The sequence below is a fragment of the Strigops habroptila genome, chromosome 4 (assembly GCF_004027225.2).
Source record: "Strigops habroptila isolate Jane chromosome 4, bStrHab1.2.pri, whole genome shotgun sequence".
NCBI lineage: Eukaryota > Metazoa > Chordata > Aves > Psittaciformes > Psittacidae > Strigops > Strigops habroptila.
Window position 1 is genome coordinate 7,072,500 of NC_046358.1, and position 25,427 is coordinate 7,097,926.

Sequence of the window (25,427 nt, forward strand, 5' to 3'; positions counted from 1 at the left end):
CTAATTTGCATGCTTCAATTAGGCATAGACCCTGCTTGGTGCTGCTCTGTTCCCTCTTGCCAAATGCCCTACCTCTGCAGATGTCTCAGTGGTAGGCAATGGCAGCCCAGTGCCTCAAATACCATATGATCTCACCTAGGTGGAGGAGGAAAGTAATAGAATCTTACAGGGCAAATGCTGATGGGAAACACGGCCCTCAGCTCAGCCAAGGGAAGTCTTCCCGTTACCGTGGTACTTCATTAGGACAGGATAAACAGAACAACTCCAGAAAGTTGTTCTCTCAGAAAGAGAGTCAGGTGCTTTCTGACTAGCCCTGCATGACTTTACCAGGTATGGATACAAACTCTGCACTCTCGATTTCAAGGACTTCTAACACAGCAATGACCTCTGTGACTCACTAACCTTTAGGTCAAAACATGTAAATTCATTTTCATCTGTTAGCAATCAAGAGTTCCACATTTCATCCAACCCTGAGGCTTTCTGGAGTACAACCCCCAAGCCTAACCACTGCTGAGAATCACAACTCAGCAGTCTCTGGCAAAATCACCAGCAGAGTCTGCTGGCTCAGGGAACCAGTTGGGACTTGTGGCTTCTTGCCAGATCACCACCCAACATGTTAGTGACCAAAAGTCACTAACAATCTACATGTACTACCCGCCTCACATACCATGAATTGAATGGTTTCTGCCTCGCTGCCAATGGATATCGATCCACATGCAAAGCCTGCATTTTTTCTAATAAGTGAAGTGCAAACATTGTAATGCTGCTGGCTACCCCTCCCTGTTGGCACAAAGGAACATTAGACGAGAGGCACAGAATAGCTTGCACTGTCACTGCTTGTGCTGTAGCGAATTCATTAGTAAGAGAAAGTGTCAGCTTGTCCAAAAAGACCTTCCAGCAGACTGAATTCAAGAAGAATGAGTTTGGGGGCATCACAGGAACCTTGTCTGCACTGTGACCTACTGACACAGAATTTGGTGGCTGCTTTCATTGGTTTAACAGTATCCAATAGGATTATGGGCAGCACATTTCCAGGCTAGCTAAGCTCTACACAAAGCACTACAAAAAATATGGCAGTACTGAGTGTGTTCTTAGAGGTGCTTTGAAGTCCACAGCAGTACAATGCTCACACTCTTTAGCAGATCTCTAAGCAAAAAAACTTACCAATCTCTATTATTTTAGGAATGAACTGAAAGCTTCTTTGGTGTTAATACGCCACAAACCTCAACCATACTGTGATCATTGCTATGTTTTGCCAAAAAAGGTCCTGTTCTTTAGGTATTGTACTCGTACAGCGGCTTTTGTTGGTATTTCCTCATCCAGGCTGTAGTCACTCAGAGTATGGTGATTCTACAAGTCTTTTAATCACCTTTGCTGGCTGCCTCTGAATGGCTGCACAGTTAGAAGTAATGTGAATGAAAGTAACATGAATTGCAATTTTAAGATCTGGTTTGATTTCCCCAGTTTGCCTATCTAGTAAATAAGAAGAGAAACAAGAGTCAGAGCAAAGAACCTGTTCTGAGAACTGATGCTAACCAGTTCCCAGCAGAGGCAGGTAGTTGTTGGTTGCTTTTTCCCCCAAATTGTTGCTTTCAGAAGAGGAGATACACCCATATCTGGGATAGCATCGGTCTCTGTGCTAAAGCAGGCCTCCTGGGCACCTCTTTAGACCCAGACCCCTGCCCTCTGTCCCACCTCCTGCTCTACACCATACAAAAAAAAGTACCTCCATCATTTTTTTTATTTTTCTCTATTCTTATGTCCTTTTTCAGCTTTCCTTCATTTTTATACTGAAATCTTTACAGGCAACATCACCTCACCTATCCAGTGCTTATGCTCCTCTCAAACATCCAACACAATCCACAATCTCTGACCTCAGTGGCAAACTGCAAGCAAAACCATAACAGCAACAGACCAAGGAGAAGTTTCTTTCCTGTCACACAGCCTGTTTCTCTCTAGCAACTCACTACTCTCATCCTTCTGTAGTGCTGGCTAACAACAGAGCTCATGTCAGTGCAGTATTTTCAATCACAAGGAACACCTGCATCTGGGTTTAAGAAGATTTTCCCAGCTGAGCTGCCTTGCCTCAGGTGAGCACAGTGATGCCACCTTCATTAAGACTCTCACGAGAACTACAGAAGTACATTAGCAGGTGGATGTATTTCCTTTCCTTCCTTTAACGATTTCTGCACTGATTGCAGGATGAATAGACACTTTGAAAGAGGTCCATCAGAGAGGATATTCTGTGGGATTAGAGGGCTCCTGTGCCACCCACCCTAAGTGTAACAGTGAACTGGGTCTCCCTAGGCAAGAAAAGCAGGCAGGAGGGAGCAAGCAGGATTTGCACTAGCAGTCATGTCCCTGCCAGACTTTTATCTCCAGCATCTTCTGTCATTGCTTCCCTGCTGGACCTCCACTGGTGGCAGGCACTGCTGGAGAACTAACGTAGGGGAAGCTGTCCCTGGTGGTTTTCCTGCTCTGTCATCTACACTTGGTCTGAGAAAAAGCAGATACCATGGTGGTTAAAACTCAAGGTGACAGGACATGGACTACCCTCCCATTTCAACTCCTACTACAATGTCTGATGGAAGAAGGAATGGGAAACAACCAGGAAAAAGGCTCATAAAGGCCTTGCCAAAAATCTCACCTAAAAGAGCTACATCTAGGAATACGTTAAAGCTGGGAGAAGTTCTTGCGAATTAATGCTCACTGTTTTCATCAGTTTGACGAGTTAGCAGAAATTAATCAGCTGTGAATTGTTTCTAAAATGAGACAAGAAGCAGCAATCATCCGCAGGAGGGCTGCAGCAAGCATGAAATGAAACACAACATGAGAATGTGGCCAAAACTCTTAAGTGGGAAAGCAAGCAGGCACCAAAATAAGCAGTTGTACAATGTATTGTGTAAAGTGCCTTCACTGGATTATTCGTCATGAACAGAATAAGACATTTCCCAGTACATGAGATAAATATCAGTTTGGTGATATTCTCCAAAGACTTGAGCTGCCACTGTTTCAAGACTGAAGGCTAAAGCCTCTGCTAGATCCTAGATAATAAACGCACTGGACATCTAAATTGTTATATACCTTGGCATTTGACCAGCAAAATGTCCAAGTAAAACCGTATGCCGATAAATCTGCCTTCTGCTTTTAAGCTGATTATTCAAGGGTTAACTGTGAGATCCCCTAATGAATTACTAAAACACAGACGTATTGTAAAAGCTATTGATTCATTGCATTACCTATTTTGGAACATTCTGAATGTATGAACAATAAAATGGAAATGCTTTTTAACCTATAAAGAGTTTGTTAGCTGTGATATATGCCCTTTGAAGCATTCCTTCCTCTACCTTTGCTGCAGTGCTCCAGATTTTGTTGGGAATGGGGCTGAAACACAACCTTGCATTAGACTCTCCCTCCCCCAAAGTTGAAAGGGTGCTCAAAATCCAATCCCCAGTGCACAACCTCATTTTACCGATTAATCTATTCAGCATCATGATTGTGGTTCAGATTGCTGGCTAAATTTAGGTATCCCAGCTTGCACCCTTTCTGAGTTGTAGCAATGCCTTTTACTCAGGTGTCCTGCTGCAGCATATGGAAGGTTTCAATGGAAAGAGCGTCAAAATGCAAGCAATCTAGGAGGTTGTATTTCTTTATACCTTGTAGCTAGTTCTGCAAGTTTTGCCATGAGGATTGCGCTTTTGCCCAAACTGGGACACCCGTGATCCTAATCTCAGCCACACATCCCAAGCCCTGACAGTGGCTGATGCTCGGAGATGCCACCCTTTGCTACCAGCTCTGCCACAGGCTGCTGTGCAACAGGGCATACACATCATCTCTCTGCTACTCAGGCACTAAGGAAGGGATTAATCTCACCCTGCTTTAGCTTTCTAAAACTTAGGGGTCTCACCAGATCTGAGTCATGTAGGTTCCTCCTGAGTCAGTGCAGAAAGAAGGGTTTCTGCAGATGATGATTGACCCTGTCTGGCGCACAGTCCCCTCCCAGCATCAGCGATATGGTCCCTTCTCTCAGTATGACTCAAGAAGAAATGTAAATAATTGATGTAGCCTATATATCTACTACACAGCAAACATAAGCTGAAACAAATCCCATCCTAAGCTCCAAGAAGGGTTTCCCACCCTGGGTTTGTGTATGTACCCACAGGAAGAACCACACAGAATGGGCCCATGCCTCACCCCAGGCTTTTAAACAAAGCTGTATGTCAGCCTTACCCAACAGTGTAATTGCTCCATCATGACAGCTACATCCCCTCCAGGACAGGATGGATGCTGCTGGTTGCCCTCCCACAGTTGATCTGGTCACCGGGGGACACTTCGGTGGTTGCCTCCCTCAAGCAGTCCCTGACGAAGGACACCGTGACAGAAGACTTCCTGATCCCTCCCAGCTGGCTAAGGGTGGCAGCACAGCCCTATGGAAGCACGTTAAAGAGCCTAATGGGGAGTCCCCACAGTTCCTCAGCCCAAGAAAGGCTCCTGTGTAGGCTGCGAAGGAGCATCTCCATGATGGTCCATGGGCACAGAGGGGGAGGAAGGAGTCGGCACTACGCCCTCAACTTGCCATTGTTTTGCATCATTTAATGCACACAGATGAAGCGTTTATTGCTCATCCATCTGGGGCTCACTATGAGGTCAAGTACCAGCTTTCTTCAGTCTGCTAAATTACCTGATGAAACTTTTGATTCCAAGAATACAACTGGGAGCCTGGGCAAGCATAGCTCTTACCAGCCAGCTAGATCTGCTGTCACATATGATTGACAAGATACTTATGCTGATGGGTCAACAGACAGACAGACAGATTCATTAATTTTCTTCTCCCTTGTCCCATTATCTAAGCCCCTGTGCCATCCACAGCCACTGGAGTGAATGTTCATTTCTATTCCATTGTCATACTAACTACTGCTCTAGTTTAAGTATTCTTTTGAACCCCAAGAACAATGTGCGCAAGGCGCAAATCCATCCCACTCCTCCATGGCTAAGTAGGGCCATTAGACAGGAGAAACAATAGAAACCCAGCGGGTGCTCTGTGTTTGCTCCCTGCATGGCCGCACACAAAGACAAAAAGCGAGGAGGGCTGGATGGGCCAGGGATGGGTATTGGATACCCTGATGCACTCGTTTTCCCAGCATCTCCAGATCACAAAGGAAAAGAAGTTTTGCATGGGCCTGCAGAGGCTACATCAGTCACTGGGCACAGGACCTCATTGTCTGGTTTGTTTTGTTTCCCTGAACAATATGTCACATATTTACTTTCCTCTTGGAGGGCTGATGCTAGTATAAAATCATCATCACGTTATGTCAAAATGTCAGCATGCCACATCGCCACATCTCCACATGAGGCTGCCTCATGGGCCCCCACTAGGATTTCTGCACCCAATCATTTCCCATAAGCAGTGTTTGCAGGATGTGAGATCTTCTTAAAATAGGACAAACCCAGAAATCCTGGAGCCGGTGGCAGCCCTCGCTCATGTCTCTGTCTTGAGTGACTCCATCTGGACAATCTAGGATTGCTTTTGATGGGCTGTGGAAGCAGCTGGTCCTAGTTAAAATCTTTCTTACTAGAAATAAATATAAATGTTACGGAGAAAAAGTCAGGATGGTCTTTCTCTTCAGTCATTACCAAATTTTACCTCCAGTGAAGGGATTTTAAAATGGATTTTCTTAGTTAAGTGGCCGGCTGTATTTTAAATACCTGTAACTTTTACCAGTGAGAAGTTACAAATGCCTTGCTGCAGCTTATCGTAGTGCACAAGCAGGTGCAACTCCATTGAGTCCCACAGACCTTCTCCTGCCAGCCCTGGACTCACATCTCTCTAGAAATTGAGTCCTGGGCATTTGACAGCTTCTGCCCGATGCTGGGCCACCAGGAGAGGGAGGAAAGCAGAAGAGCTTAGCAAGAACCCTGTGTGGCCACCACACCTGATGGCAGCGTATCCCCTGCTCTGAACCAGCCTGGAGTAGAAAGATAGCGTTGGGGTGACAGCGTGTCATCAAGCACTCCTGGGTGCAGGGTTGGATGCCATGCACCACTGGCCACTCCAGAAGCACTTCCCAACATCTCCCTCCTCTTAGTCCTGCTCTGCTGGGACAGCCTGTGAGGCTGTACACATTTGACTTTAGGATTTGCTCTGCCAAATCTCACATGCCAGAGGTCTGAGGCTTCTTCTTCCGACTGTCTGAAGTGAGCACCACAATGCTGGACCCCTACCAAACATCCCGTGGGCTCCGTACAGGGGATGGGAAAGGAGGGACTGGTCACACAGGCGGAGCGTGGATCCACACCCCGGGGGAAGGGTTAAACCTGCCTTTTACTGTTTTTCTGTGACAGATCTCTTTACTCAGTGCTATATAATATAGCCCCAAACATATTCTAAGTAGCCAAGGGCTGCCCAGCCATCTGTTTGAAGACACAGACCTTCTGATGCAGGAGTTCCCAAAGCCCGGCCCATGGGACATTCACTATGGAGCCTGCAAAGGGAATTCTTCCCCTTTAAGAAGCCAGCCTGTACTTGTTTTGTTATGCTGCTTCAGGCAGTGTCCAGTCCATGAAAACTGACCCATACATGACTTGTATATGAACAAAAATGTGAGAACCTCTGCTCCAAGTGAGACATCCCCATCCTCTCCAACTGTCCTCTGTCAATCTCACCCACAACTCTGAGGTTCAGAACCAGAGAAGGATCTGGTCACCCACCCAGGTACCTCCTCCCAGTTCCAGCCATAGCTTGGGGTGCTTTCTATGAGAAATCCCAGGTTTTATCCAGCTATCTCAGATAAAAATGCCAAACGACTGCATGACTCTCAAAGGAAATTAGGCTTTTACAGCCAGGTGCATTTGCAAATGGTATCTATGGCCTGCACTGAATTAATTAAGAAACAGACCCATATAGCTGAAATATGTGTATATCTATAATTATTTTTTACTACATATTTCATTTTATGTTTTTATTCAGATCTAAAGCAATAACGGTACCTTTCAAAAGCACCTTCCAAAGCCTCTAGGCACTCCCAGCATAAAAAGTTCTACAACAAACACAATCAGACAAAATCCCAACAGTACTGAAATCACCCCCTCCAGAGGAACTCGGCCAGCCCGGAGCTGCTCCCTTCCTCCATGAGGAAACTGCATCGTAACTTCCCCATGCTGTATTACTCACTCCACTTTCTCATATCCCCAGTGACGCTTTTTTCCCTCCCCTGAGACCTGTGGGGTGACATCTAGAGAGATCCGCCCTTCTCCCTCAGCCCAGTTTATCATGGAGCGTGTTGGGAATCACCAAAGGGAAACCTGAGGTTCACCCCAGCTTGGGGCAGAGCACCCCCCTCTCTTTGCTCTTGCTGCTGGGGAACACAGCAGCTCAGAGGCTGGGGCACTTGGCCCCAGTGTCCAGCAAAGTGGAGTCTCAAGAAGGCTCCAAGCAAATAGAAGGATGGGGCCCCTTGTCCCACAAGGTCCCCATAAGAGAGGCCCAAAGCAGCCTTGAACCATGGCGTGGGGTGATAAACCATGCAGGCAGAGTATCTTTGTTTCTATAAAACACGAAATCCCTTTAAAAATGCCACGTATCTGTTGGTGAGCAAAATAAAAGGGAATCAACATTTCACAAACTGCCCTGATGCTCGTGATCTGCCACATGTCCTGCCAGAGGGTCAGCCAGGACCTCACTCCACAGGCACTTGGAAACTGCAGCGTTAAAGAAGAAGGTGAGACCAGTGGGGTTAGTGTTAAATATACATATATTGTTTAACAGAGCGCTTTTCAATGTTTTCTTTCCTTTCCAGCTATGGTCCGTGCCGCAGCAGAGGGGTTCTGCCGAGGCAAAGCCCCGGGCTGGGCGGCTGTGCTGGGGTAGAGGTTTGGAGCTGCTGTGGCATCTGGCATGAAAAAAATGTCCCGGGAAGCTGTTACATTAAATGGCCAAATCGATTAATTGAATGGCAGGTGTTAGCTACAAACAGATGGAGAACATAAAGGCATAAGCGGGCATTTGTATGGAAAAGAAGCCATCGATTGGGAGCGGGAGACTCGGCGCTGATCGTTACAGCCTGTCACTGAAGTGTTCTCCTTTCGGAGGGCCGGGCGTGGGGCGGCAGCGGGTGAGGGGGCTGCGGGCAGCGCTGCCGGGACCGGGACCGGCACCACGGGCGGCAGCCCCTGATTGTGCCCGGTCTGCAGCCAGCGGGTCCCGGCGGGTCCCGGCGCCGGGTGCGCGGTGGTCGCGGTGGTCGTGTCGCGATGGTCGCGGTGGTCGTGGCTCGTGGCAGCGCTCGCGCGGCAGATGAGGCACGCGCCGGCCTCATTACAATGAGAATGGGCAGGCTGGAGGGGCCATGTGGCAGCAACAGTTTGCAAATCCCCCCTCCTTCTGTGCGGATCGGGAAACATTTCCAAACATTTGTACCCCGAATCGACCACATTAACACCCCTCGGAGCCGCGCTCCCCCGAGGGATGCTCCACGCCACGGGCATTTAGGCAGAAACAAAACGAGCAAGGGGGATTTCGTCTTTTCTTTTCTATCTTGTGGGTTGGTTTTTTTCTTTTCTTTTTCTTAGAGGCTCTCGGTGTGTGTCAGCGCTGAACCGATGCGCAACTTTCTAGCTAAGAGGGTTTAAAAGCCATCGGGGAATCGGGGCTGTGCACATGGAAGGGCTGGCAAGCGCCGAAATAAATGGCCCAGTCACTAACGAACGGAGCAAAGAGGCGAGTGGCCAAACCAGCCCCAAAGCGCAGGGCCGGGAAAGCTGCGCAAGGTGCACAGGAAGCGTCCCGCCCGCCTCGGCGCTGGGGATGCTGCAAAGTCGCTACCACAAACGCGACCAGCGCGGAGCCGCCCGCGGGCTCTAGTGCTGGGAGCAGCCGCTCCGCTCGGGTCCCCCTGCGCCCCCCGGCCCGGCGGGAGCGGGACCGAGCCAGGGGAAGGCGGCTGCGGGGCACGGAGGGGCCGGCGCGCTGCTGCCCGGCCCCGCGCCCCTGCCCCGCTCCGGGATGAGGAGGGGAAGGCGGGAGCGGGGGTGCCCCGCGGGGCCCGGGCTCAACAGGACCCGGCAATGTGCGCTTGCAGCCCTGAAAACCGACTGTATCCTGGGCTACATCAAAAGAAGTGTGACCTGCAGGTTGAAGGTGGGGATTCTCCTCCTCTACTCCCCCCTCGTAAGACCCCACCTGCAGTCCTGTGTCCAGCTCTGGGGACCTCAACACAAGAGGGACATGGACTTGTTGGAGTGGGTCCAGAGGAGGCCACGGAGATGCTGCAGGGACTGGAGAAGCTCTGCTCTGGAGACAGGCTGAGAGAGCTGGGCTTGTTCAGCCTGGAGAAGAGAAGGCTCAGGGGAGACCTTAGGGCAGCTTCTAGTGCCTAAAGGGGCCTAAAAGAAACCTGGAGAGGGACTTTTTACAAGGTCATATAGTGACAGGACAAAGGGGAATTGATTTAAACTGAAAGAGGGGAGATTTAGATTAGACATTAGGAAAAAATTTTTTACTATGAGAGTGGCGAGGCACTGGCACAGGTTGCCCAGAGAAGCTGTGGCTGCCCCATCCCTGACACTGTTCAAGGCCAGGTTGGACGGGGCTTGGAGCAACCTGCTCTAGTGGAAGGTGTCCCTGCCCATGGCAGGGGGTTGGAACTGTGTGAGCTTTAAGGTCCCTTCCAATCCAAACCATTCTGTGATTCTGTGAAGATGCAGGACACCCCCAGCCAAGCTTGGCCCTGCCAAGAAGCCAGGCCTGCCCGGCTGCGGCTTCGTCCTGCCTTAGCGGGCGCCGGGACACCGGGGAGGCAGGGACAGCCTCCAGCTCCGTGCATCCCCTTCCAAAATCCCCTTGCGGCACCCAGGCTCTGCCCAGCTGCAGGTGCCAGTGGTGTGTTTGTAGAACCGTGAAAGCAGTCAGGTAAAACCTCCCCCTCCGGTGACTGCGACGTTACCAGGAGCCCCTCCCGCACGAACTGATCCCCGCGGGAGCTTCCCCCGTGGGTCGGGCGGGCGGGAAGAGAGAAAAGAGACGATGATGGCTGGGGCATGCTGCAGGTGCTCCTGGCTGGGTTTGTGTGGGCAACTTCCCCCCATCCCGGGGTCCGCAGCCGGAGAGCAGCGGGACAAGGGTGGCAGAAAGGAGCCGGGGGCGGGTGTGTGTGTGCTCGGGCACATCCCTGGATGTATATCCCCCACCTCCAGAGAGCGGAGGAGGGCGGCCTGGCACCAGGCGGGAGCGGGGAGGGGGCTTGAGCAGGCTGGCAACTTTCACCCGCCCGGAATTAATTAACGTTGTCTAGTTAGCGAGATGCGTTTGGCCTGGCCACGCGTCCTCCGAGCTGGGCCAGGCTGGAGATGGGGCGCGATAGCGGGGAGGCGGGGAGAAGTGTCTTCACCTGCGTGAGGGAGATGGAGTAGATGGGGAGCAGAGTGGCAAGGATGGCGAGTGGCGATCACCGGACCCTGCCCAGCACCCGGAGGGGGCTGCGGGCACCCCCACCCCAGGACGTGAAATGAGCCGTGGCTTTGAGGGCGTCGCGGTGGCTGTGGCTCCCCAAAGCGATCCCGGATGGCGCGTTGGGCATGGGGAAGTGCAGGAGCTGCGCCCGGTCGACGTTCCAGGCTCAGCTGTTTGATGCTATTAATGCAACTTTTATTATTGTTATTATTTGTTTAATCTGAACTCCGTGTGCTTGTGTGTCAACATGCAGCAGGTGGTTTATTATATTCCCCGGTTATTATTTTATTACTGGCTCTTTTTATAGCCGTAATCAAAATAATGCCCTGGAGTTTTGAGGAGGATTTTATGTCTGTTTTGCACCACTCACTCGTGTTTCTGAAAATATTTGGTTTTGGGGGGCGAAGGGGTGCGGCGACACGTGGGAAGCTGGAGCGACTTCTCCTGCCGGGAAGAAGCGAAACCTGGTGCGAAGTTTGACTCCAAACATTGCGGCTGCCCAAGGAAAGGCGCTGAGGGGGCCGGGGGCTGCACCCCTTTTGCCGGGTTTGGGGGGGCCGGAGGTGGGAGCGCGCCCCCGGCCGCGCAGGTACCCGCCGCCGGGACGGGCAGGGAGGTTTGGCGGAGCTGTGAAAAGCAGAGATCAGCTTGTCTTGCTTTAACCTACATTAGCTCCGGGTCCATATGGTAGATGCTGCCTGTGGATCCTCTGCACCGAAGCGAGGCCCTATTCTTGCACGCCGCCCTGCTTGTGCCAGATGGTGCCTGGACCAAGTGGCCATGCGTGGGGTGGCTCTGGTTAGCCTAATAAACGTCCAATACAAGTCAAAAATCAAAACACACATACTAACATCTGCTAGAGCCTGCAGTACCCAGCTAGCCTTTCAATACTGAATTAAAGAGCCCCACAGCCCTTCTGTTCCCCTAGGTTAGACACTCATTACCATTTATCAAGCACTGATGTTATCTGGCCTCTCATTTTATTTAGTACCGAAGCTATTAGCATCAGATTTGATTTTGACAGTTGACGCTGCTGCTGGTAAAGCCGGGATCTGGCCGGGCGGATCGCTGCAAAATTCCGAGTTCATCAGCAGCGACACATTCCTCCTTCCCACTTGTTTACGAGCCCGAGACAAAAGAGCTCCTCGTCTGTGCCTCTGCCTTGCGGTTTAGCTCCACCACGGACACGGCTCCCGCCCGTGCCCGCCGAGGCCGCGCACACGCGCGAACACGCGTGAACGCGCACCCCTGGGACAGCCAGGCCAAGGCCGCTCGACCTCGGGTGCAAACCCCCGGCGTTGCCATCGCTTGTGCCCCTCAGCTCCCTCTTTTCCCGGGAGAAGTTTCAATCCCCGGTTCCCGGCCTGGCCCTGTCCCCAAACCCGCCCGCACCCATGAGCACTGATGCGGTGGCACCGCTCACGGCAGCGGCCGTGTCCGTGGCTTTTCCCTGCGCAAAGCTCAACTATTTCTTCGTGGAAGCCCTGCCTCCCTCTTCCCCCGTGGGCGTTTGCCCACACACGGGCCCGAACCTCATCCCTGACCAAAGCTGCTTCCAGGGAAGCGGGACTGCCGGGGAGGTTCAGCTGGGGTGCGCACTCCCCACCCGGCCTGGCCCATAAACAGGCTAGATCCTGGCTTTCCTTCTTTATTCTCCCCCAAAAGAGCCCGGACGGGGGAATTAACGCTGCGAGAGGGACCCCTCGGGGGACCACGGAGGCCGCCTCGCACCGCGCTGTGTCCCGGCGCTGCTCCCCAGGTGATCCGCGGCCCTGCGAGCGGGCACAGAGGTGGCAAGCCCTCATTATCATACAGCTGAGGGTTTATCTCTCCCTCCTTCCCTGCCCCCCTCCGGCCTCCCATCCATTTAACAAGCTGAAATAAAAAGCCACATGAAAGGCCGCCTCTGTGCTTGGCTTTAATGAGGGACACGCGACCCAACAATAAGCGCACGCTGCCGCGGGCCGAGGGCTTTGCTGGCACACGCCAGACCCCGGCCCCTGCCCCGCTCCCGCCTCGCCCGTGTTTTTGGGGCCCAGGGCAGCAGCAGGAAAGCCGGGCTCCGTTCCGGCCGCCTGCACCGGCCACCTCGCTTCAGCTCCCTTTTGCCACCCGTTTCGGAAGGGCAACCGAGCGCCTGCACACCCCCGCCGTGCCCATGTCCCGACCCCTTTCTCGGTGGGTCTCGGCACATCGCCGTTAGCCAGGGTCAGGAACCACGCCGGGCCTGCGGTACGGCTTCTCTCCCTCTTCCCCCTCCGAGCACGCCGCTGTGCCCCGGAGGCAGCCGCGGGGCCGTCCCGGGTGCCTGCCCGTCGGGCAAGCACCGGTTTACTTTTCCTTTCCACCCGGGGCCAGCTTCCCCCTAAGCAGGGCAGCTCCGTCCGCGGCCGCCCCGTCCCGCCGCCCGCCCGGGGAAGCGCCGGGGTGAGGGCGGGCGGGGGGACACGAAGAGCGGGCGGGGATGGGGGGGGAGGAGGAGGTGGTGAAGCAAACCAACTAACTACCTAATTAACTAACTAACTAACATGTTGTTTAAACATTTCATCTATTGTTCGCCCGCCGTGGAAGGCTGCTCTGCGGAGCGGCGTCTGATTTTCGAGGGGACTCTCCCCGGGTGAGCGCCGTAAATATCTCACCAGATGCTCGGCTCGGCCGTAATCAGCTCGGCCCCGCGGCGGGCAGCGCGGCACCGGCGGCGGCAGCAGCAGGGTATTAATTCTGGATACGAGAGCTCTCCGCAACATTTGGCTCTTTTTTTTTTTTTTTTTTCTTCTTTCCAGAAAGGAAAGATGGAAAAGGGGAGGGATCGCCCGTGAGTCTGACTGACAGTTTACATAATGAGCTTGTGAGGATGCGAGGCAACTATATAAACAGCTCGAAGCGAGGCAAGTTTTCCATTTACAGAGCGCGGTCAGCACCGGCCGAAGGAGGAGCGGTTCCGCGCTCAGCGCTCCCCTCCGCGGCTCCCACCAATCCCACCCGACCCTGGAGTTTATAAAGGCGACGGCGGCGATCGGGGCTCGGCGGTCGGCTGCAGGATTAATACCCAGAAAAGGGGCGGATCGACACCTGGATTTTACCTTCTGATTTCTGCTGGTGCTCGGGGAGTATCTGGGAGAGCGGGTTGCTCCAGGAGAACCGAACCGCCCTGACGCGCCTCTTTTCTCCCTCGACCGAGAAGCGCTCGCTTGGACCGTTTGAGGAATACAGGAGGAAAACTAAACCCACTAAGAACTGGGAGCTCGAATAACACAAGGATGACAGCCTTGCGCACCTTTGGCTTGACGTTTCTGTTAATGATTTTGCAGCAGGTAATGGCACATCGCAAAAATAAAAAGGGTTCGCGAGCTGTAAAGTGGGTGACGGCACAAGTTCGCGTGGCGGAGCCGGGTAAGGTCTGATTTGGCTATTTTGTGTGTCTCCCCTTTGTGCAGAGGGTGTCCGGCTCTGGCGTCTTCCAGCTGGAGCTGCACGAATTCGTGAACAGCCACGGGTCGCTGGCCAGCGGGAAGCCCTGCTTCCCACACTGCAGGACCTTCTTCCGCGTTTGCTTGAAGCATTTTCAGGCTGTGGTCTCCCCGGGCTCCTGCACTTTCGGCAGCATCATCACCCCGGTACTGGGGACAAACTCCTTCAGCATTAAGGACACGGAGAGATTTGACAGCCCCATCAAGTTGCCCTTTAACTTCACGTGGCCGGTGAGATCCCACTTCCAACCCGATCGCGGCGGTGGGGCAGGAGGGCGGCAGGGCAAGGCGAAGCGCGGCAACGTAAACAAACCGCTTTCGCCTTTAGACTTATTTCCAGTACTTCGTTAAAGAAAAAAAAGAGAAAAGAAAAGAAAAAGGAAATTTTTATTATTTTTTTTTTTTAATAAAAGTGATTAAAAAGCGCACCCAGTCCAGAAGCACTTGGGATAATAAATGTTATTAAAGCGGGGGAGGGGGTTGGAATGATCGATCCGCGGGTGTAGGAGGCAGAGGGAAGCGCGTAGCCGCGGGGAGAGTGCCGGTGCAGGGCGCGGTGGGGTGCCGGGTGGGTACCGGGGGTGCTGGGATGCCCGGTGGATGTGCCGGGGATACCCTGTAGGGTTTCCCGTGGGGTGCCAGGGTGCCCGGGGGGGTGCTGAGTGGCCAGTGGGGTGCAGGGTGGGATGCCAGGGCTCCCGGTGGGATGCCGGGTACCTGGTGGGGTTCATGGTGGGGTGCCCGTTGGGATGCCGGGTGCCCGTTGGGATGCCGGGTGTCCGTTCTGACTCTGGTTTCTCCCCCCTCTTCCCGCAGGGAACCTTCTCGTTGATCATCCAGGCCTGGCACGCGCCCGCCAACTACCTGCCGGAAGGTGACTACTGCCGCGCGCCGCCGGCAGGGGTCGCTCTCGCGTCGGGAGCGCCCCTCGCACCCCCTCGTTATCCCCCCCCTTCCCTCCCCAATCCCGAAACGGTTAACGGCAGCCCCGGCTCAGCTGTTTATACCATAACTCCCGGGACCGGCTTTATCCCACCATCAGGAGCCGGTCCCCCGACGATATCCATCAGGGGCCGCTTTGATTCTGCCCCGGCCTAATCTCCAACACAATTGCGTTTCCTCCGGTTTATTTTTGGCGTGGGAAAGCGAGGCGGGCTGCGGTGAGAAAGCCGGGAGGCTGCCAGCGAGCCCCGGCCGCCTTTTCCTGTATTTTACACCTTGCTCGAATTCCGCCCTTTGGAAAGGAATAATGGCTTTGGGATGTTTTTCTGAGCCGAGAGGAAAAGGATATTTCACGGCAGCCCTCGCTTTCAAAGGCCCCTCCGCTGAGCCCCCCTCGGCCGGGGTGAGCGCACCCCGACGGCTACCCTCGTACGTGGGGCACCTCACCCTCACACACGCCTATATACGCGTACATATGTATCTATACGTATATATATGCATCTATATGGGATCGGGGGCCAACTCCGCTTCCCTCTGTCGGGGTAGGGGCTGCCTCGCTGCGGTTTTGGTGGCGGGGGGGACGTGGCGGGCTATGTGCGGTGCCCGGCAGCCGCTGACAAGGGACCGCTCTCCCGCAGGCTCCCGGCCGCCCTCTGAGGACTGGCTCATCAGCCAGATGTCGATCCAGCGGTCGCTGTCGGTGGGCGAGGACTGGTCGGAGGACGTGCAGAGCAGCCCGTTGACCCAGCTGCGCTACTCCTACCGGGTGGTCTGCAGCGAGAACTACTACGGCGAGAGCTGCTCTCGCCTCTGCAAGCGCCGCGACGACCGCTTCGGGCACTACGTCTGCGAGGCGGATGGCAGCCTGGCCTGCCTGCCCGGCTGGACCGGCGAGTACTGCACCGACCGTAAGTGCCCCGCCGCCTGCAACAGCTCCCGAGAGGCGGAGGGAGGTTGGGGGCTCCCCACACACACCAGGGGCAGCGTGCTATGGAGCATCACCCACTTTGGCTCCCCGAGGTCCCCCTCGGCTCTGAGGGGGTGCGAGTATGGGAGAGGGGATGGTGCCCAAGAGGCCTTCGAGGAAACACAGCCCCCCCATGGCATCAGAGAGTTTGTTTGACGAAGGGACCCAAAACCATGTCCCCTTGTCCCGTTCCACCAGCTGGCCTGACCCTGGCTGTAGCTGTCATTGTGGTCATCCTTAAAACACAGTGGCTCCAATGCCGCAGCAAGGCACTGTGCATAGTTACCTGCAGGCACCTGGGGCCATGTTTCCGTGCTGACCTTTCCACTCCCTGCCTGGAGACAGAAGGTTGCACACTGAGGACTTTGCCTCCTTTGGTTGTGACTGCCAGCACTGTGCTTCACCTCTGTGAGCATTAGCAGGGAAGAGTGAGCTAGCAGAGAAAGGAGCTGGGCTGATAACCTTGAATCAGCGATATCTGTTCCAAGTTACAGTGCTAGCAGCTTGTCCATGCAACTGCTTCCACCATTCCTGCTGCCAGAGGAGATGAGGCAGGTAGTAGTGGGAATCTTAATGTGAGCACAAGCCAAAGCCGCCTCCTCTTGCTCTTTTTCTAGCAAGAGTTTGTTTGTTGCATAAACAGAAAAACTAAAGGACAATTTGTCAAGTGTTGGCTCTCCTTTCTTACTTCCTCCTGCTACAGAACTCCCAGTACCAAGAATTTTTAAAACAAGGCTTTGAAACTGCTTTTCAAAGTATTTGTTTTAAAGCTGGCATTCACCCTTTAAAAAGCATATTATATAGTGCCATGTGTATTTACCTAAATGTTTCTGCTTTCCTATGTTCTCTTTACAGCCATCTGCCTGTCTGGATGCACTGAACAGAACGGATATTGCAACAAGCCTGGAGAGTGCATGTGAGTAGATGGCAATCGCCATCTCAACTTCAGTTAAAACGCCCCCTTGTAACAGAAACTTAAACTCTTTTCCATGTCATTAATGTTTTAATTTGGCTTTTCTTTTAGCTGTCGCCCCGGTTGGCAAGGCCGCTACTGTGATGAATGCATCCCCCATATAGGCTGCCGCCATGGGACGTGTAAAACACAGTGGCAGTGCATATGTGATGAAGGATGGGGTGGCCTCTTCTGTGATCAAGGTTAGTTCTGAAGGTTGTGTTTATGGCTCAAGGTTGGGCACTGCTCAGTGCCGGCCTAAGGAATCTGACCCATTGGATGTAGAACTAAGTTTCTGCAAGGTCCATATTCATAGGCATCACTTTGTACCACCGCTGTCCTAGATACCCATTCTTGTATTTGTAGTTATTTTGCTTGAAAACAAGCAAACTTTTTTGGCAGCTGCAGTTTTTCTCTTGCAAAAAAGAAGTTTTTCTCTTGGGGAAAAAAACCCAAACAACATGGATGAGTGTTAAAGGCAAGTTTTCTGTCTGCTCCAGTGAAGTTTAACATATTCCCTGTACAACTATAACAATTTACTAAACAGTTTCCAGCAGCAGTAAACACCATCATTTGGGCCTTCCTTATTTTGCATACAAGGAAGTTAACTCATGTGATAAGTCTGGAGCATGAGAGAAAAATCATGTAAGCAAGAATGAAAAGTACAGGTTCCATTTTAAGGTACACCAGACCACTTCCACCTATTCAACCCACTGAATCACTGAACTGTAGCCAGCTGAGCAGTCATGTCCTCAAGGCCATATATGCACTGCTGGCACTGAGATCATGAAGTGCTCAAAGCAGGCTAAGTGTTTTCAGGACAGTTAAAGGATTAAGATGGTGAAGTCTGAATTAAGCAGGAAAAGTAAAGTTACACTGTTCTTTTTCTGCTTGTAGTTATCTATTAACCAGTTGTATTCCAATTACTCTATGGTATTTATAGAGATAATAAAGATTTTCTACTTACGTCCTATGAACTTGTGCACTTAACCTCTGTCTTAAATTTAAAGGGGAAAAAAAGAGGACTGTCGAGCTTAGCAGAGCATTTAGACAGTTTAAACTACCAACATTCATAACAAGAGAGCATGGTAAATAAACAATAAAAGATTTCCAGTGTTTGTTTAAATCTCTAAGCCAAAACATCATTATTCCCTCCCTGCCTCCCCAGAATGTGCCTCGGAGCACACCTTTCAAAGATGGGGCTTATTGCTTTAGTATGTGACATGTTGTGCATATAGTGCCGTGGCGTGTCTTTTGGAGAACACACACTTAGGAAGTACATTCTCCACTTGGCATCTAAATCCCATCGCAGCTAATGGGTTTATGCCTGTAAAAATGGAGACTATGCCAAAGCAATAAGAAAGTTAATTTTTTGCCAGGTCTCTCAAAATGCAGAGCTCACGTATTACAGTGACGGACATGAAGAAGTATCTAAAATTGATGATAATCTGAAATATTTGATTATTACTGATAATAACCTGGATTATCATCCCCAGTATTCTTGTTGGTTGAGAAATTAATTAGTTTATTGAAAATTCTTTTGTTGACTAAAGTGCTTTCATATGAATCATAGCATCATAGAATACTTAGGGTTGGATGTCTTTTCCCAGCTGTCAAAGACAATTTCTTCTGCTATCTTTGCAGATCTGAACTATTGCACCCACCACAGACCGTGCAAAAATGGAGCAACCTGCATGAACACCGGCCAGGGCAGCTACACGTGTTCATGCAAACCTGGCTTCACCGGCGTTGACTGCGAACATGAGATCAGCGAGTGTGACAGCAATCCCTGCAGGAATGGCGGCAGTTGCACGGTGAGGGCATTTAAAATGTAAAGTCTTTGTGTGAAGCAAGCCCCAGTATACCTTACCCACAAACGGTTCTGTAACAACATAATGGGAATTCGATAGTACACAGGTTCATTACTGACGCTCACAACTACCATACTGAACCCTTCCCGAGAGGTGTCAGGGGAGGAAGTCTGTTACAGGAGGAGATGTATCATCTAGATTAGAACTAGTCAACTGATCCTTAGGTTTCTGTGGCAGCCATTATGAGAACTTGGCAAGATCCAAGGTTGGTGAGGGAGCAGCTCTGTAAAAAATAAGCTTCTCAAACCAAGGTTCATACAGAAACGTGCCAAGTCTTTATTTTAATAGCGAATAAAAGAAAACTGCTGTTTTCTGCTGTAGTATCAGGCAATACGAGGGCAATCAGCTGAAACACTTTCTGTGAAAGAGGGTTCTGCATTTTCAGTTTCCTGTAGTCTAGTGTTTCAGCGTGTTTTCGGACCCAGTCAGTGATTGATTTTACCTGTTGATAAAGGCTGATCAATTATAGATAGCAAATATAATCTGATGCATATTTAGATTAAAGCTACTGGTGCAAGACCCTAGCTCCCTGCTCCCCAGGCCTTAGATATACATGAATTGGAAAGAAGAAACAGTTTTATTGTGAGCTGAGTGGTGGGGACTTATCTGTGGCAAAGCAGCATAAGCCCTTGTAAAGAAAAAAGGGCTCTCATGCTGAAGACAAATGGCCTGATCCCAGCTGTGTAGGTTGACACATGCCACATTCTGCTCTGGGAGACCTTGGGGATCCCAATAGACAGTAGTGGTGTTAGTAATGTTTTTGTCTAGCTGCTTGTAGGCTCCTTACAACTGCATCTTGTGTAGCTGCATACAGCCAATTCACAGCTCTATCCCTCACAGTCCAGCCTGCAGTTATTTACTCTCCAAATGTCACCTTTGCCACGTCAATGTGGCAGGGACTGAACATCAGTGGATGGGCAGGGACTGAACAGCGCTCACTGATGACCAAAAATAAGCATGCAAGCAGCTATTATTTGGTGCCATCAAATAACAGCGGCCTCATGTTGTGTTTTGCAGGATATGGAGAATGGTTATCACTGCCTGTGCCCCCCTGGCTACTATGGCACTCACTGTGAGCACAGCGCTTTGACGTGTATAGATTCTCCATGCTTCAACGGTGGCACCTGCCTGGAGAAAGACCAAGGGGCCAGCTACACTTGTATTTGCCCTTTTGGCTTCACAGGGTCAAACTGTGAAAAAAAAGTGGACCGGTGCACGAGCAACCCATGTGCAAATGGTGAGTCTTTTTATCGCGAACTCGGTGTCTCTGCCTCGCTCGTGCTTTTCAGTGCGGAAGTGATAGAAATCCAATCTGACCTCTACTCTTCCTCTAGCACATTAATCCCTCTCCCTGCTTTATTCCACATCTACCCTAATTCTAGTCGCTTGCTGGGCCTTTCACTGGCATTTTCTGTGCAACAAAACAGCGCACAAGGCTGATCAGATGATGGCAGGATTAAGTAAATTAAATTAACTTTATTGTGTATTTAGAAAGGGAATATTTTAAGGCATGGTGATACAATTCGGTAAACTAGAAGGAACTTTCAGATATGAGGTTGTTTTGTAAAATAACCTCCCTCTTCTTGAGATAGCACAAAATGCTAACCAGGGAGAGGTTTAGGTTTCTGAGTGAAGTGTGTTGCAGACTAATTTGTTTTTAATTGTACTTTTTTCTCCTCAGATGGCAATTGCTTTTACCTTGGTCAGATCCGTGTGTGTCGCTGTCGGCCTGGTTTCTCTGGTCAGAAATGTGAGATAAACATCAATGATTGTGCCAGAAACCCGTGTTCCAATGGGGGAACTTGTCATGACCTGATCAACGATTACACCTGCACGTGCTTGCCAGGCTACAGTGGCAGGAACTGTGACATCAAAACTAGAGATGAATGTGTTTCTGGGCCATGTGAGAATGGAGGCACATGCTACAGCGGACTTTATAGTGCCAACTTTGTCTGCTACTGTCCTTCTGGCTTCATGGGCAACCGTTGTGAATTGCCAGTTTATTCAGTGCCCGTTACACTTCCTCCTAAGCCAGTACCCTGGATTGCCATATCCATGGGGGTGGGACTGGTGGCTTTGCTCATACTGTTCTGCATGATAGCAATGGTCATCAGACAGATGAGGATGCACCCAGAGCAGGACTTGGAGACAATGAACAACCTGTCTGACTTCCAGAAAGACAATCTCATTCCAGCTTCCCAGCTCAAAAACACCAATAAAAACAAAGACCTTGAAGTGGACTGTGGGCTGGAGAAATCAAACTACAAACCCAAGAATCATAAACTGGACTACAATCTGGTAAAAGACCTGACAAGTAGAGGGACACAGGAGGAGAAATATTACAAAAGTGAAAAGTGTTTAGGAGAAAAGTCTCCCCTCCGATTACACAGGTGAGAATGCAGTCTTCCTTCTAGCCTTTGTTAAGGCTGCTCATCTTCATATCAATTTAGAAGCAGATAAGAAAATATGGGGGGAAAAAAAAACCTCAAACAGATAATATACAAAACAAACCAGAGCAAATCCAGGAATCTTCATACTGGAGTACGTGTGTCACAGTTAAGTGTTATCCTTAGCTAAGTCAATTAGATTGTTTGTGCAGGGTGCTGCTAGTATGGGTACTGTGAAGGGGAATGGGAGTGGCTAGGTCAGTGGTGAAAGTAAAAAGAGACTTTCCTTCCTCAATAGATCTTGGAGGAACAGCAGTTAAGGCATATAGTGATTAAGAATAAGTATTTCACTTATTAAGAAGGCAAAATGATCTGCTTACCGAGAAGGATAGAACAAAAATAACTACTCTTTCAAAGAAAGAAAAGGGCAGGTATTCACTGGCTCGTCAATCTTCTGATGCATGTACTGAGAGTCTTCTCTGGGATCAGCTTGGGGCTGTTGTACTGAGGGATCTGAGGAGCACGCTATTAGGTTGGACACAGCAGAAGCGTAGGAAGGCAGTAGCTATTCCTTACTTCCACTTTTCTAGTATAATGTCCTGCCACCCCATAGAAAACGTGAAACTTCATCCTCTGCACTCCCCTCCCACACCTTCACGGCTATCTCATTCCATCCCTCCATATTCATGATAGATTTTGAGAGTCAGGCTAGTTGGAAGTCAACTAATGTTAATTTCTCTCTGCTCTGTCTTAGTGAAAAGCCGGAATGTAGGATATCAGCAATATGCTCTCCGAGGGATTCAATGTACCAATCCGTCTTTGTCATAACAGAAGAAAGGAATGAGTGCATCATAGCCACAGAGGTAAGTAAGAACACAGGTGGACGGGCATAAATTGACAAAGTAAACGGGTAAATTATCCTTTAGAATTGCATATGAGAAAGTTACTCTATTTCCAGGGATCCCAATGCTTCCCAGCATTCACCTCTCCTCTTCTGTGGCCCACACAGAGCATACGGTGGAGAAAACAAAGAAATTAGCAGCCGTGATTCCATTAAAGCAGAGATTTTGAGCTTAGATATGTCAGCAGGAGATGAAAGCACAAAACATCAGCCCATAAAAGTTCAGCACGTTGTAGGATTATTTCTTCTTAAATAGGTAGTCAGAAAAAATAGAAATAGTAATCATCCATAGGCCCATTGATGTAGAACCATGTTTTTTCCCCATGACTGCAATGGATAATCTGTGTTCTGTGGAAATGGGCAAAGCTATGTAGATTTCCAACAGAAGATGGAAGGTAGCTGAATGTGTTAGTGGATAGGCATAAAAGCCATGTAGGAAGTCTGTAATAAGGTAATTTCTGCCTCTTGGCATTTAAGCTGCAGCTATAAATTCTCTAACAGAAGTTAACACTTACTGATAAACACACCTAGACTTGATGTTATATTGAAAGTCAGAGGATAGATACACGAAAAGGGAAGGGCCTAGCATTGAACTTTAGAGACATTAAAAAGCAGCTATTGAAGAGGCAACCAGCTCCTGAAGAATTAGTGACCCTTTGGAAAAAGGCTCCATGGAAGTTAAAGGCAATTTGACATTAGCCAATACCTGCCTCCTTCAGTGTAACTGTCTTTAGGACTAGTTTCAGCCCCAAGGAAAGAGAAGCTTGCTGCACTGTATAGCAGTGATCTGTGAAGTCAGATATGCAGAATTCTGCCTCCCTTGCCAGGGCGGATATCAGATTTCCCCTTGAAGGCAAGCTGGAACACAAGTCAACCAACAGTATTAAAAGTTTAAGACTAAGTGAAATTATTTTCAAAGATACAAATGACAGCTAGACGCTTCATTTCCATTAACTGACCTAAATACCGTATCTTCCTTTGAAGATCTTGCTGACCCAGGCTAGACTCCCAAATTTGCATCAGGAGTCTCCAGAAGTACTTTTATTTTCAGAATGCCAGCCCCTGAAACATCTCTCCACATAATTCAGGTTTAATGCTTCTGAACACAAGCTATTTAACTATACTGTATGCTTTTTACGGAGACCTAATGTTGTGCACCCAGATTTGTAAGCATTCTTCCCCTCAGTCCAGGTAGAGAGGCTACTCATCGTAAAGACAACTTCTTTTGCTGGTGATTCTTTGCCTCTGGACCCAGCCAAAACCATTGAATGCTGATAGTTAAACTGCAGTAATATCTGGCTTAAATTGCTTGGGTTTGACATACTTGTTAGTTCTGCAGTACTCTATCCTGTGTTTCCTTCTCATTCCTGGTATTATTTTATATCCTGACAGGTATAAGACTGAAGATCAGCCCATTTGCACCTCAGATATGGTAATGCCAGTAGATGGACGTTCCTGCTGCATTGTTTACAATTCAGAACTGGATTGGACTGTTTTTACTTACATGCAACTTGCTGCTCTCAGGCGGAGGATGGAACTGGGTGAACTGGACAGACTGTGAATTTACTGAAAGATGCAATACACCTTTTTGTTCTTACTGCTCGTGTTTGAAGTTTGATACCAGAAATCTCATTGGCTATAGAAGAGGGGAGGCAGAGGGAAGAGAGAGGGGTTAAACATGTTGTTTGAATTTTGTTTTTAAAAGATACTGAGGCCAGTTCCTCAAGGACAGACCCCTGGCTTTCCAGAACTCTGGTTATGGGAGGTGCCGGTAGATGAGGAGGCACTTAACTATCACAGATGTTGCCATGGAAGGTGTGAAGAAAAACACATTGCTATGCAGATAATGGATACAGTATAAACGAGGTCTCCATGTTTTTCTGGGTTTAAAAGTGCCTAAAATGTGTCAAGAGAATCTAACAATCCCAAACAAAGACTTGACTGCTCTTTCTGCAGTTACCTGAACAGTATTGGGCAGGGGTGGTTGATACTTCCTGCTACACATCTACTTGCGTCTCCTCTCTCCTGCTGCATGTACTGGAGACTCTGTAAGGGGTGAGAGGAGGAAGGAAAGAGGAATATCGAATTTACATGTCATCTCATTTGGTGATGCTCTGGAGAACTGGTTGACCCAAGCCACAATGTGGGACAGGATTTTTGTGGATTTAAACATTCGAGAAGGAAAAGTTTCGATAAGGAATGTGTACAGCCTCTTCCCCATTGATAAGGAGGAGGCGTGATCCCAGCTCTATTTAAAGCCTTACAAATGCGTTTAAAATCAATCAGCTCCTAGAACCTTTATGTGCTGAGCTGTCTCAGCTGTTTTCATGCCCTTTGCACTACCAGTGATTGTGAATAGACATTACTTTTTTCTTCTCCTTCCTCATTCTCTCCCTCCCCCTGCCTTATTTTGACACAGAGTTGGGGGTTTATGTTGTGTTTCTGAATTAGGTGCCACCTTCTACTGCAAATAGTCTCAAAATTGCAGCTGTTACTTTCTGAAGGAGAAGCAGCGGTGTGACTCCCCCCCTTCAATTTCTCCATCTGCTTGCAAAACCCCATCTCCCTTCCTTCATCCCGGTTCCATATGCCCAATAGCAAAGTACCCACTGACACACTCTCTGTCAAGACAAGTAGAAATTAGAGTTAGAAGGTTCTAGGCTCGTCCTGTTTCTTTCATACCCACTCATTGCTACACAGGAAAAGGGGAAGCCTGCCCCTGGGAACCAGAGACGTGCAGAAGCTCTTTTCTTACATACATATTTACAGCAATACCGGACGCCCCAGTGCAAAGTGCTGTGACATGAATGAGATGAGACTGTGGGGTGGGACAGAATGAGGAGGAGGGAGGAAACAAGATCTCTTTGAAGAAACCTGGACCGTGCTATCTCTTGGACAGCAATATCCCTGCCCTTGTAAATCCTGTTGTTGGACTAGCCCATCTACTGCCTTGAACTGTGCAGACAAGACCCCTTCGTAATGTCCACTACTGACCTTCTGCTCTGACCACATAGGACCATTTTGAAGATGACCTTCAGAAATCAATAATATGGGTTTTAGTTTGTCTGTTTGTAGTTTATTTTGAAGACTAGTATTTCAGTAATTTAAAAAGAAAAAATCAGAAGCACTGAACTTTCTACGTTTTATAACATTATTTTGTATATAATGTATATTTATAATCAAAACAGAAGTGTAAATATGTTTATTACTTCTCATGTAATGTTTTTAATGTGATGACAAAGTTTGAATTTTATTTTTTTTTTCAAGCAATGAAAATACTTTCCTGCTACTACAAAGTTTCTTGTGGTTTGTCCTTTTACACCTCAGGTTCCATGATTCTGTGGCAGCCAAGCTTACTTGAAGCCCCTGAAGTAAGCTTGTCTCCCTGTTCCCTGCAGCCAGCCCTACAGTCACGCTTTACACACCAACTGCTGCCAGCTGCTCTATATAAAACAGTTATACTGCTAACTGATGTCAACAAAGTTGTTCA

The 25,427-nt window shown here is 49.5% G+C and overlaps 1 protein-coding gene across 2 annotated transcripts; it reads left to right on the top strand.

Annotated features, from left to right (window-relative positions):
• The first annotated feature begins 13,343 nt into the window (after positions 1-13,343).
• On the top strand, positions 13,344-25,226 carry DLL4 (delta like canonical Notch ligand 4). Of its 2 annotated transcripts, XM_030484385.1 has the most exons (11): positions 13,344-13,761; positions 13,885-14,148; positions 14,734-14,791; positions 15,498-15,767; positions 16,682-16,742; positions 16,851-16,981; positions 18,423-18,592; positions 19,667-19,886; positions 20,331-21,039; positions 21,791-21,899; positions 23,330-25,226. In XM_030484385.1, the coding sequence occupies exons 1-11, from the start codon at positions 13,708-13,710 to the stop codon at positions 23,333-23,335; spliced, it is 2,052 nt and encodes a 683-aa protein (XP_030340245.1). In that variant the 5' UTR covers positions 13,344-13,707; the 3' UTR covers positions 23,336-25,226. The 2 variants fall into 2 exon arrangements, with proteins under 2 accessions (XP_030340245.1, XP_030340244.1); XM_030484384.1 differs by lacking the exon at positions 23,330-25,226 and having other exon boundaries at positions 21,791-22,188.
• The last annotated feature ends 201 nt before the right edge of the window (positions 25,227-25,427 follow it).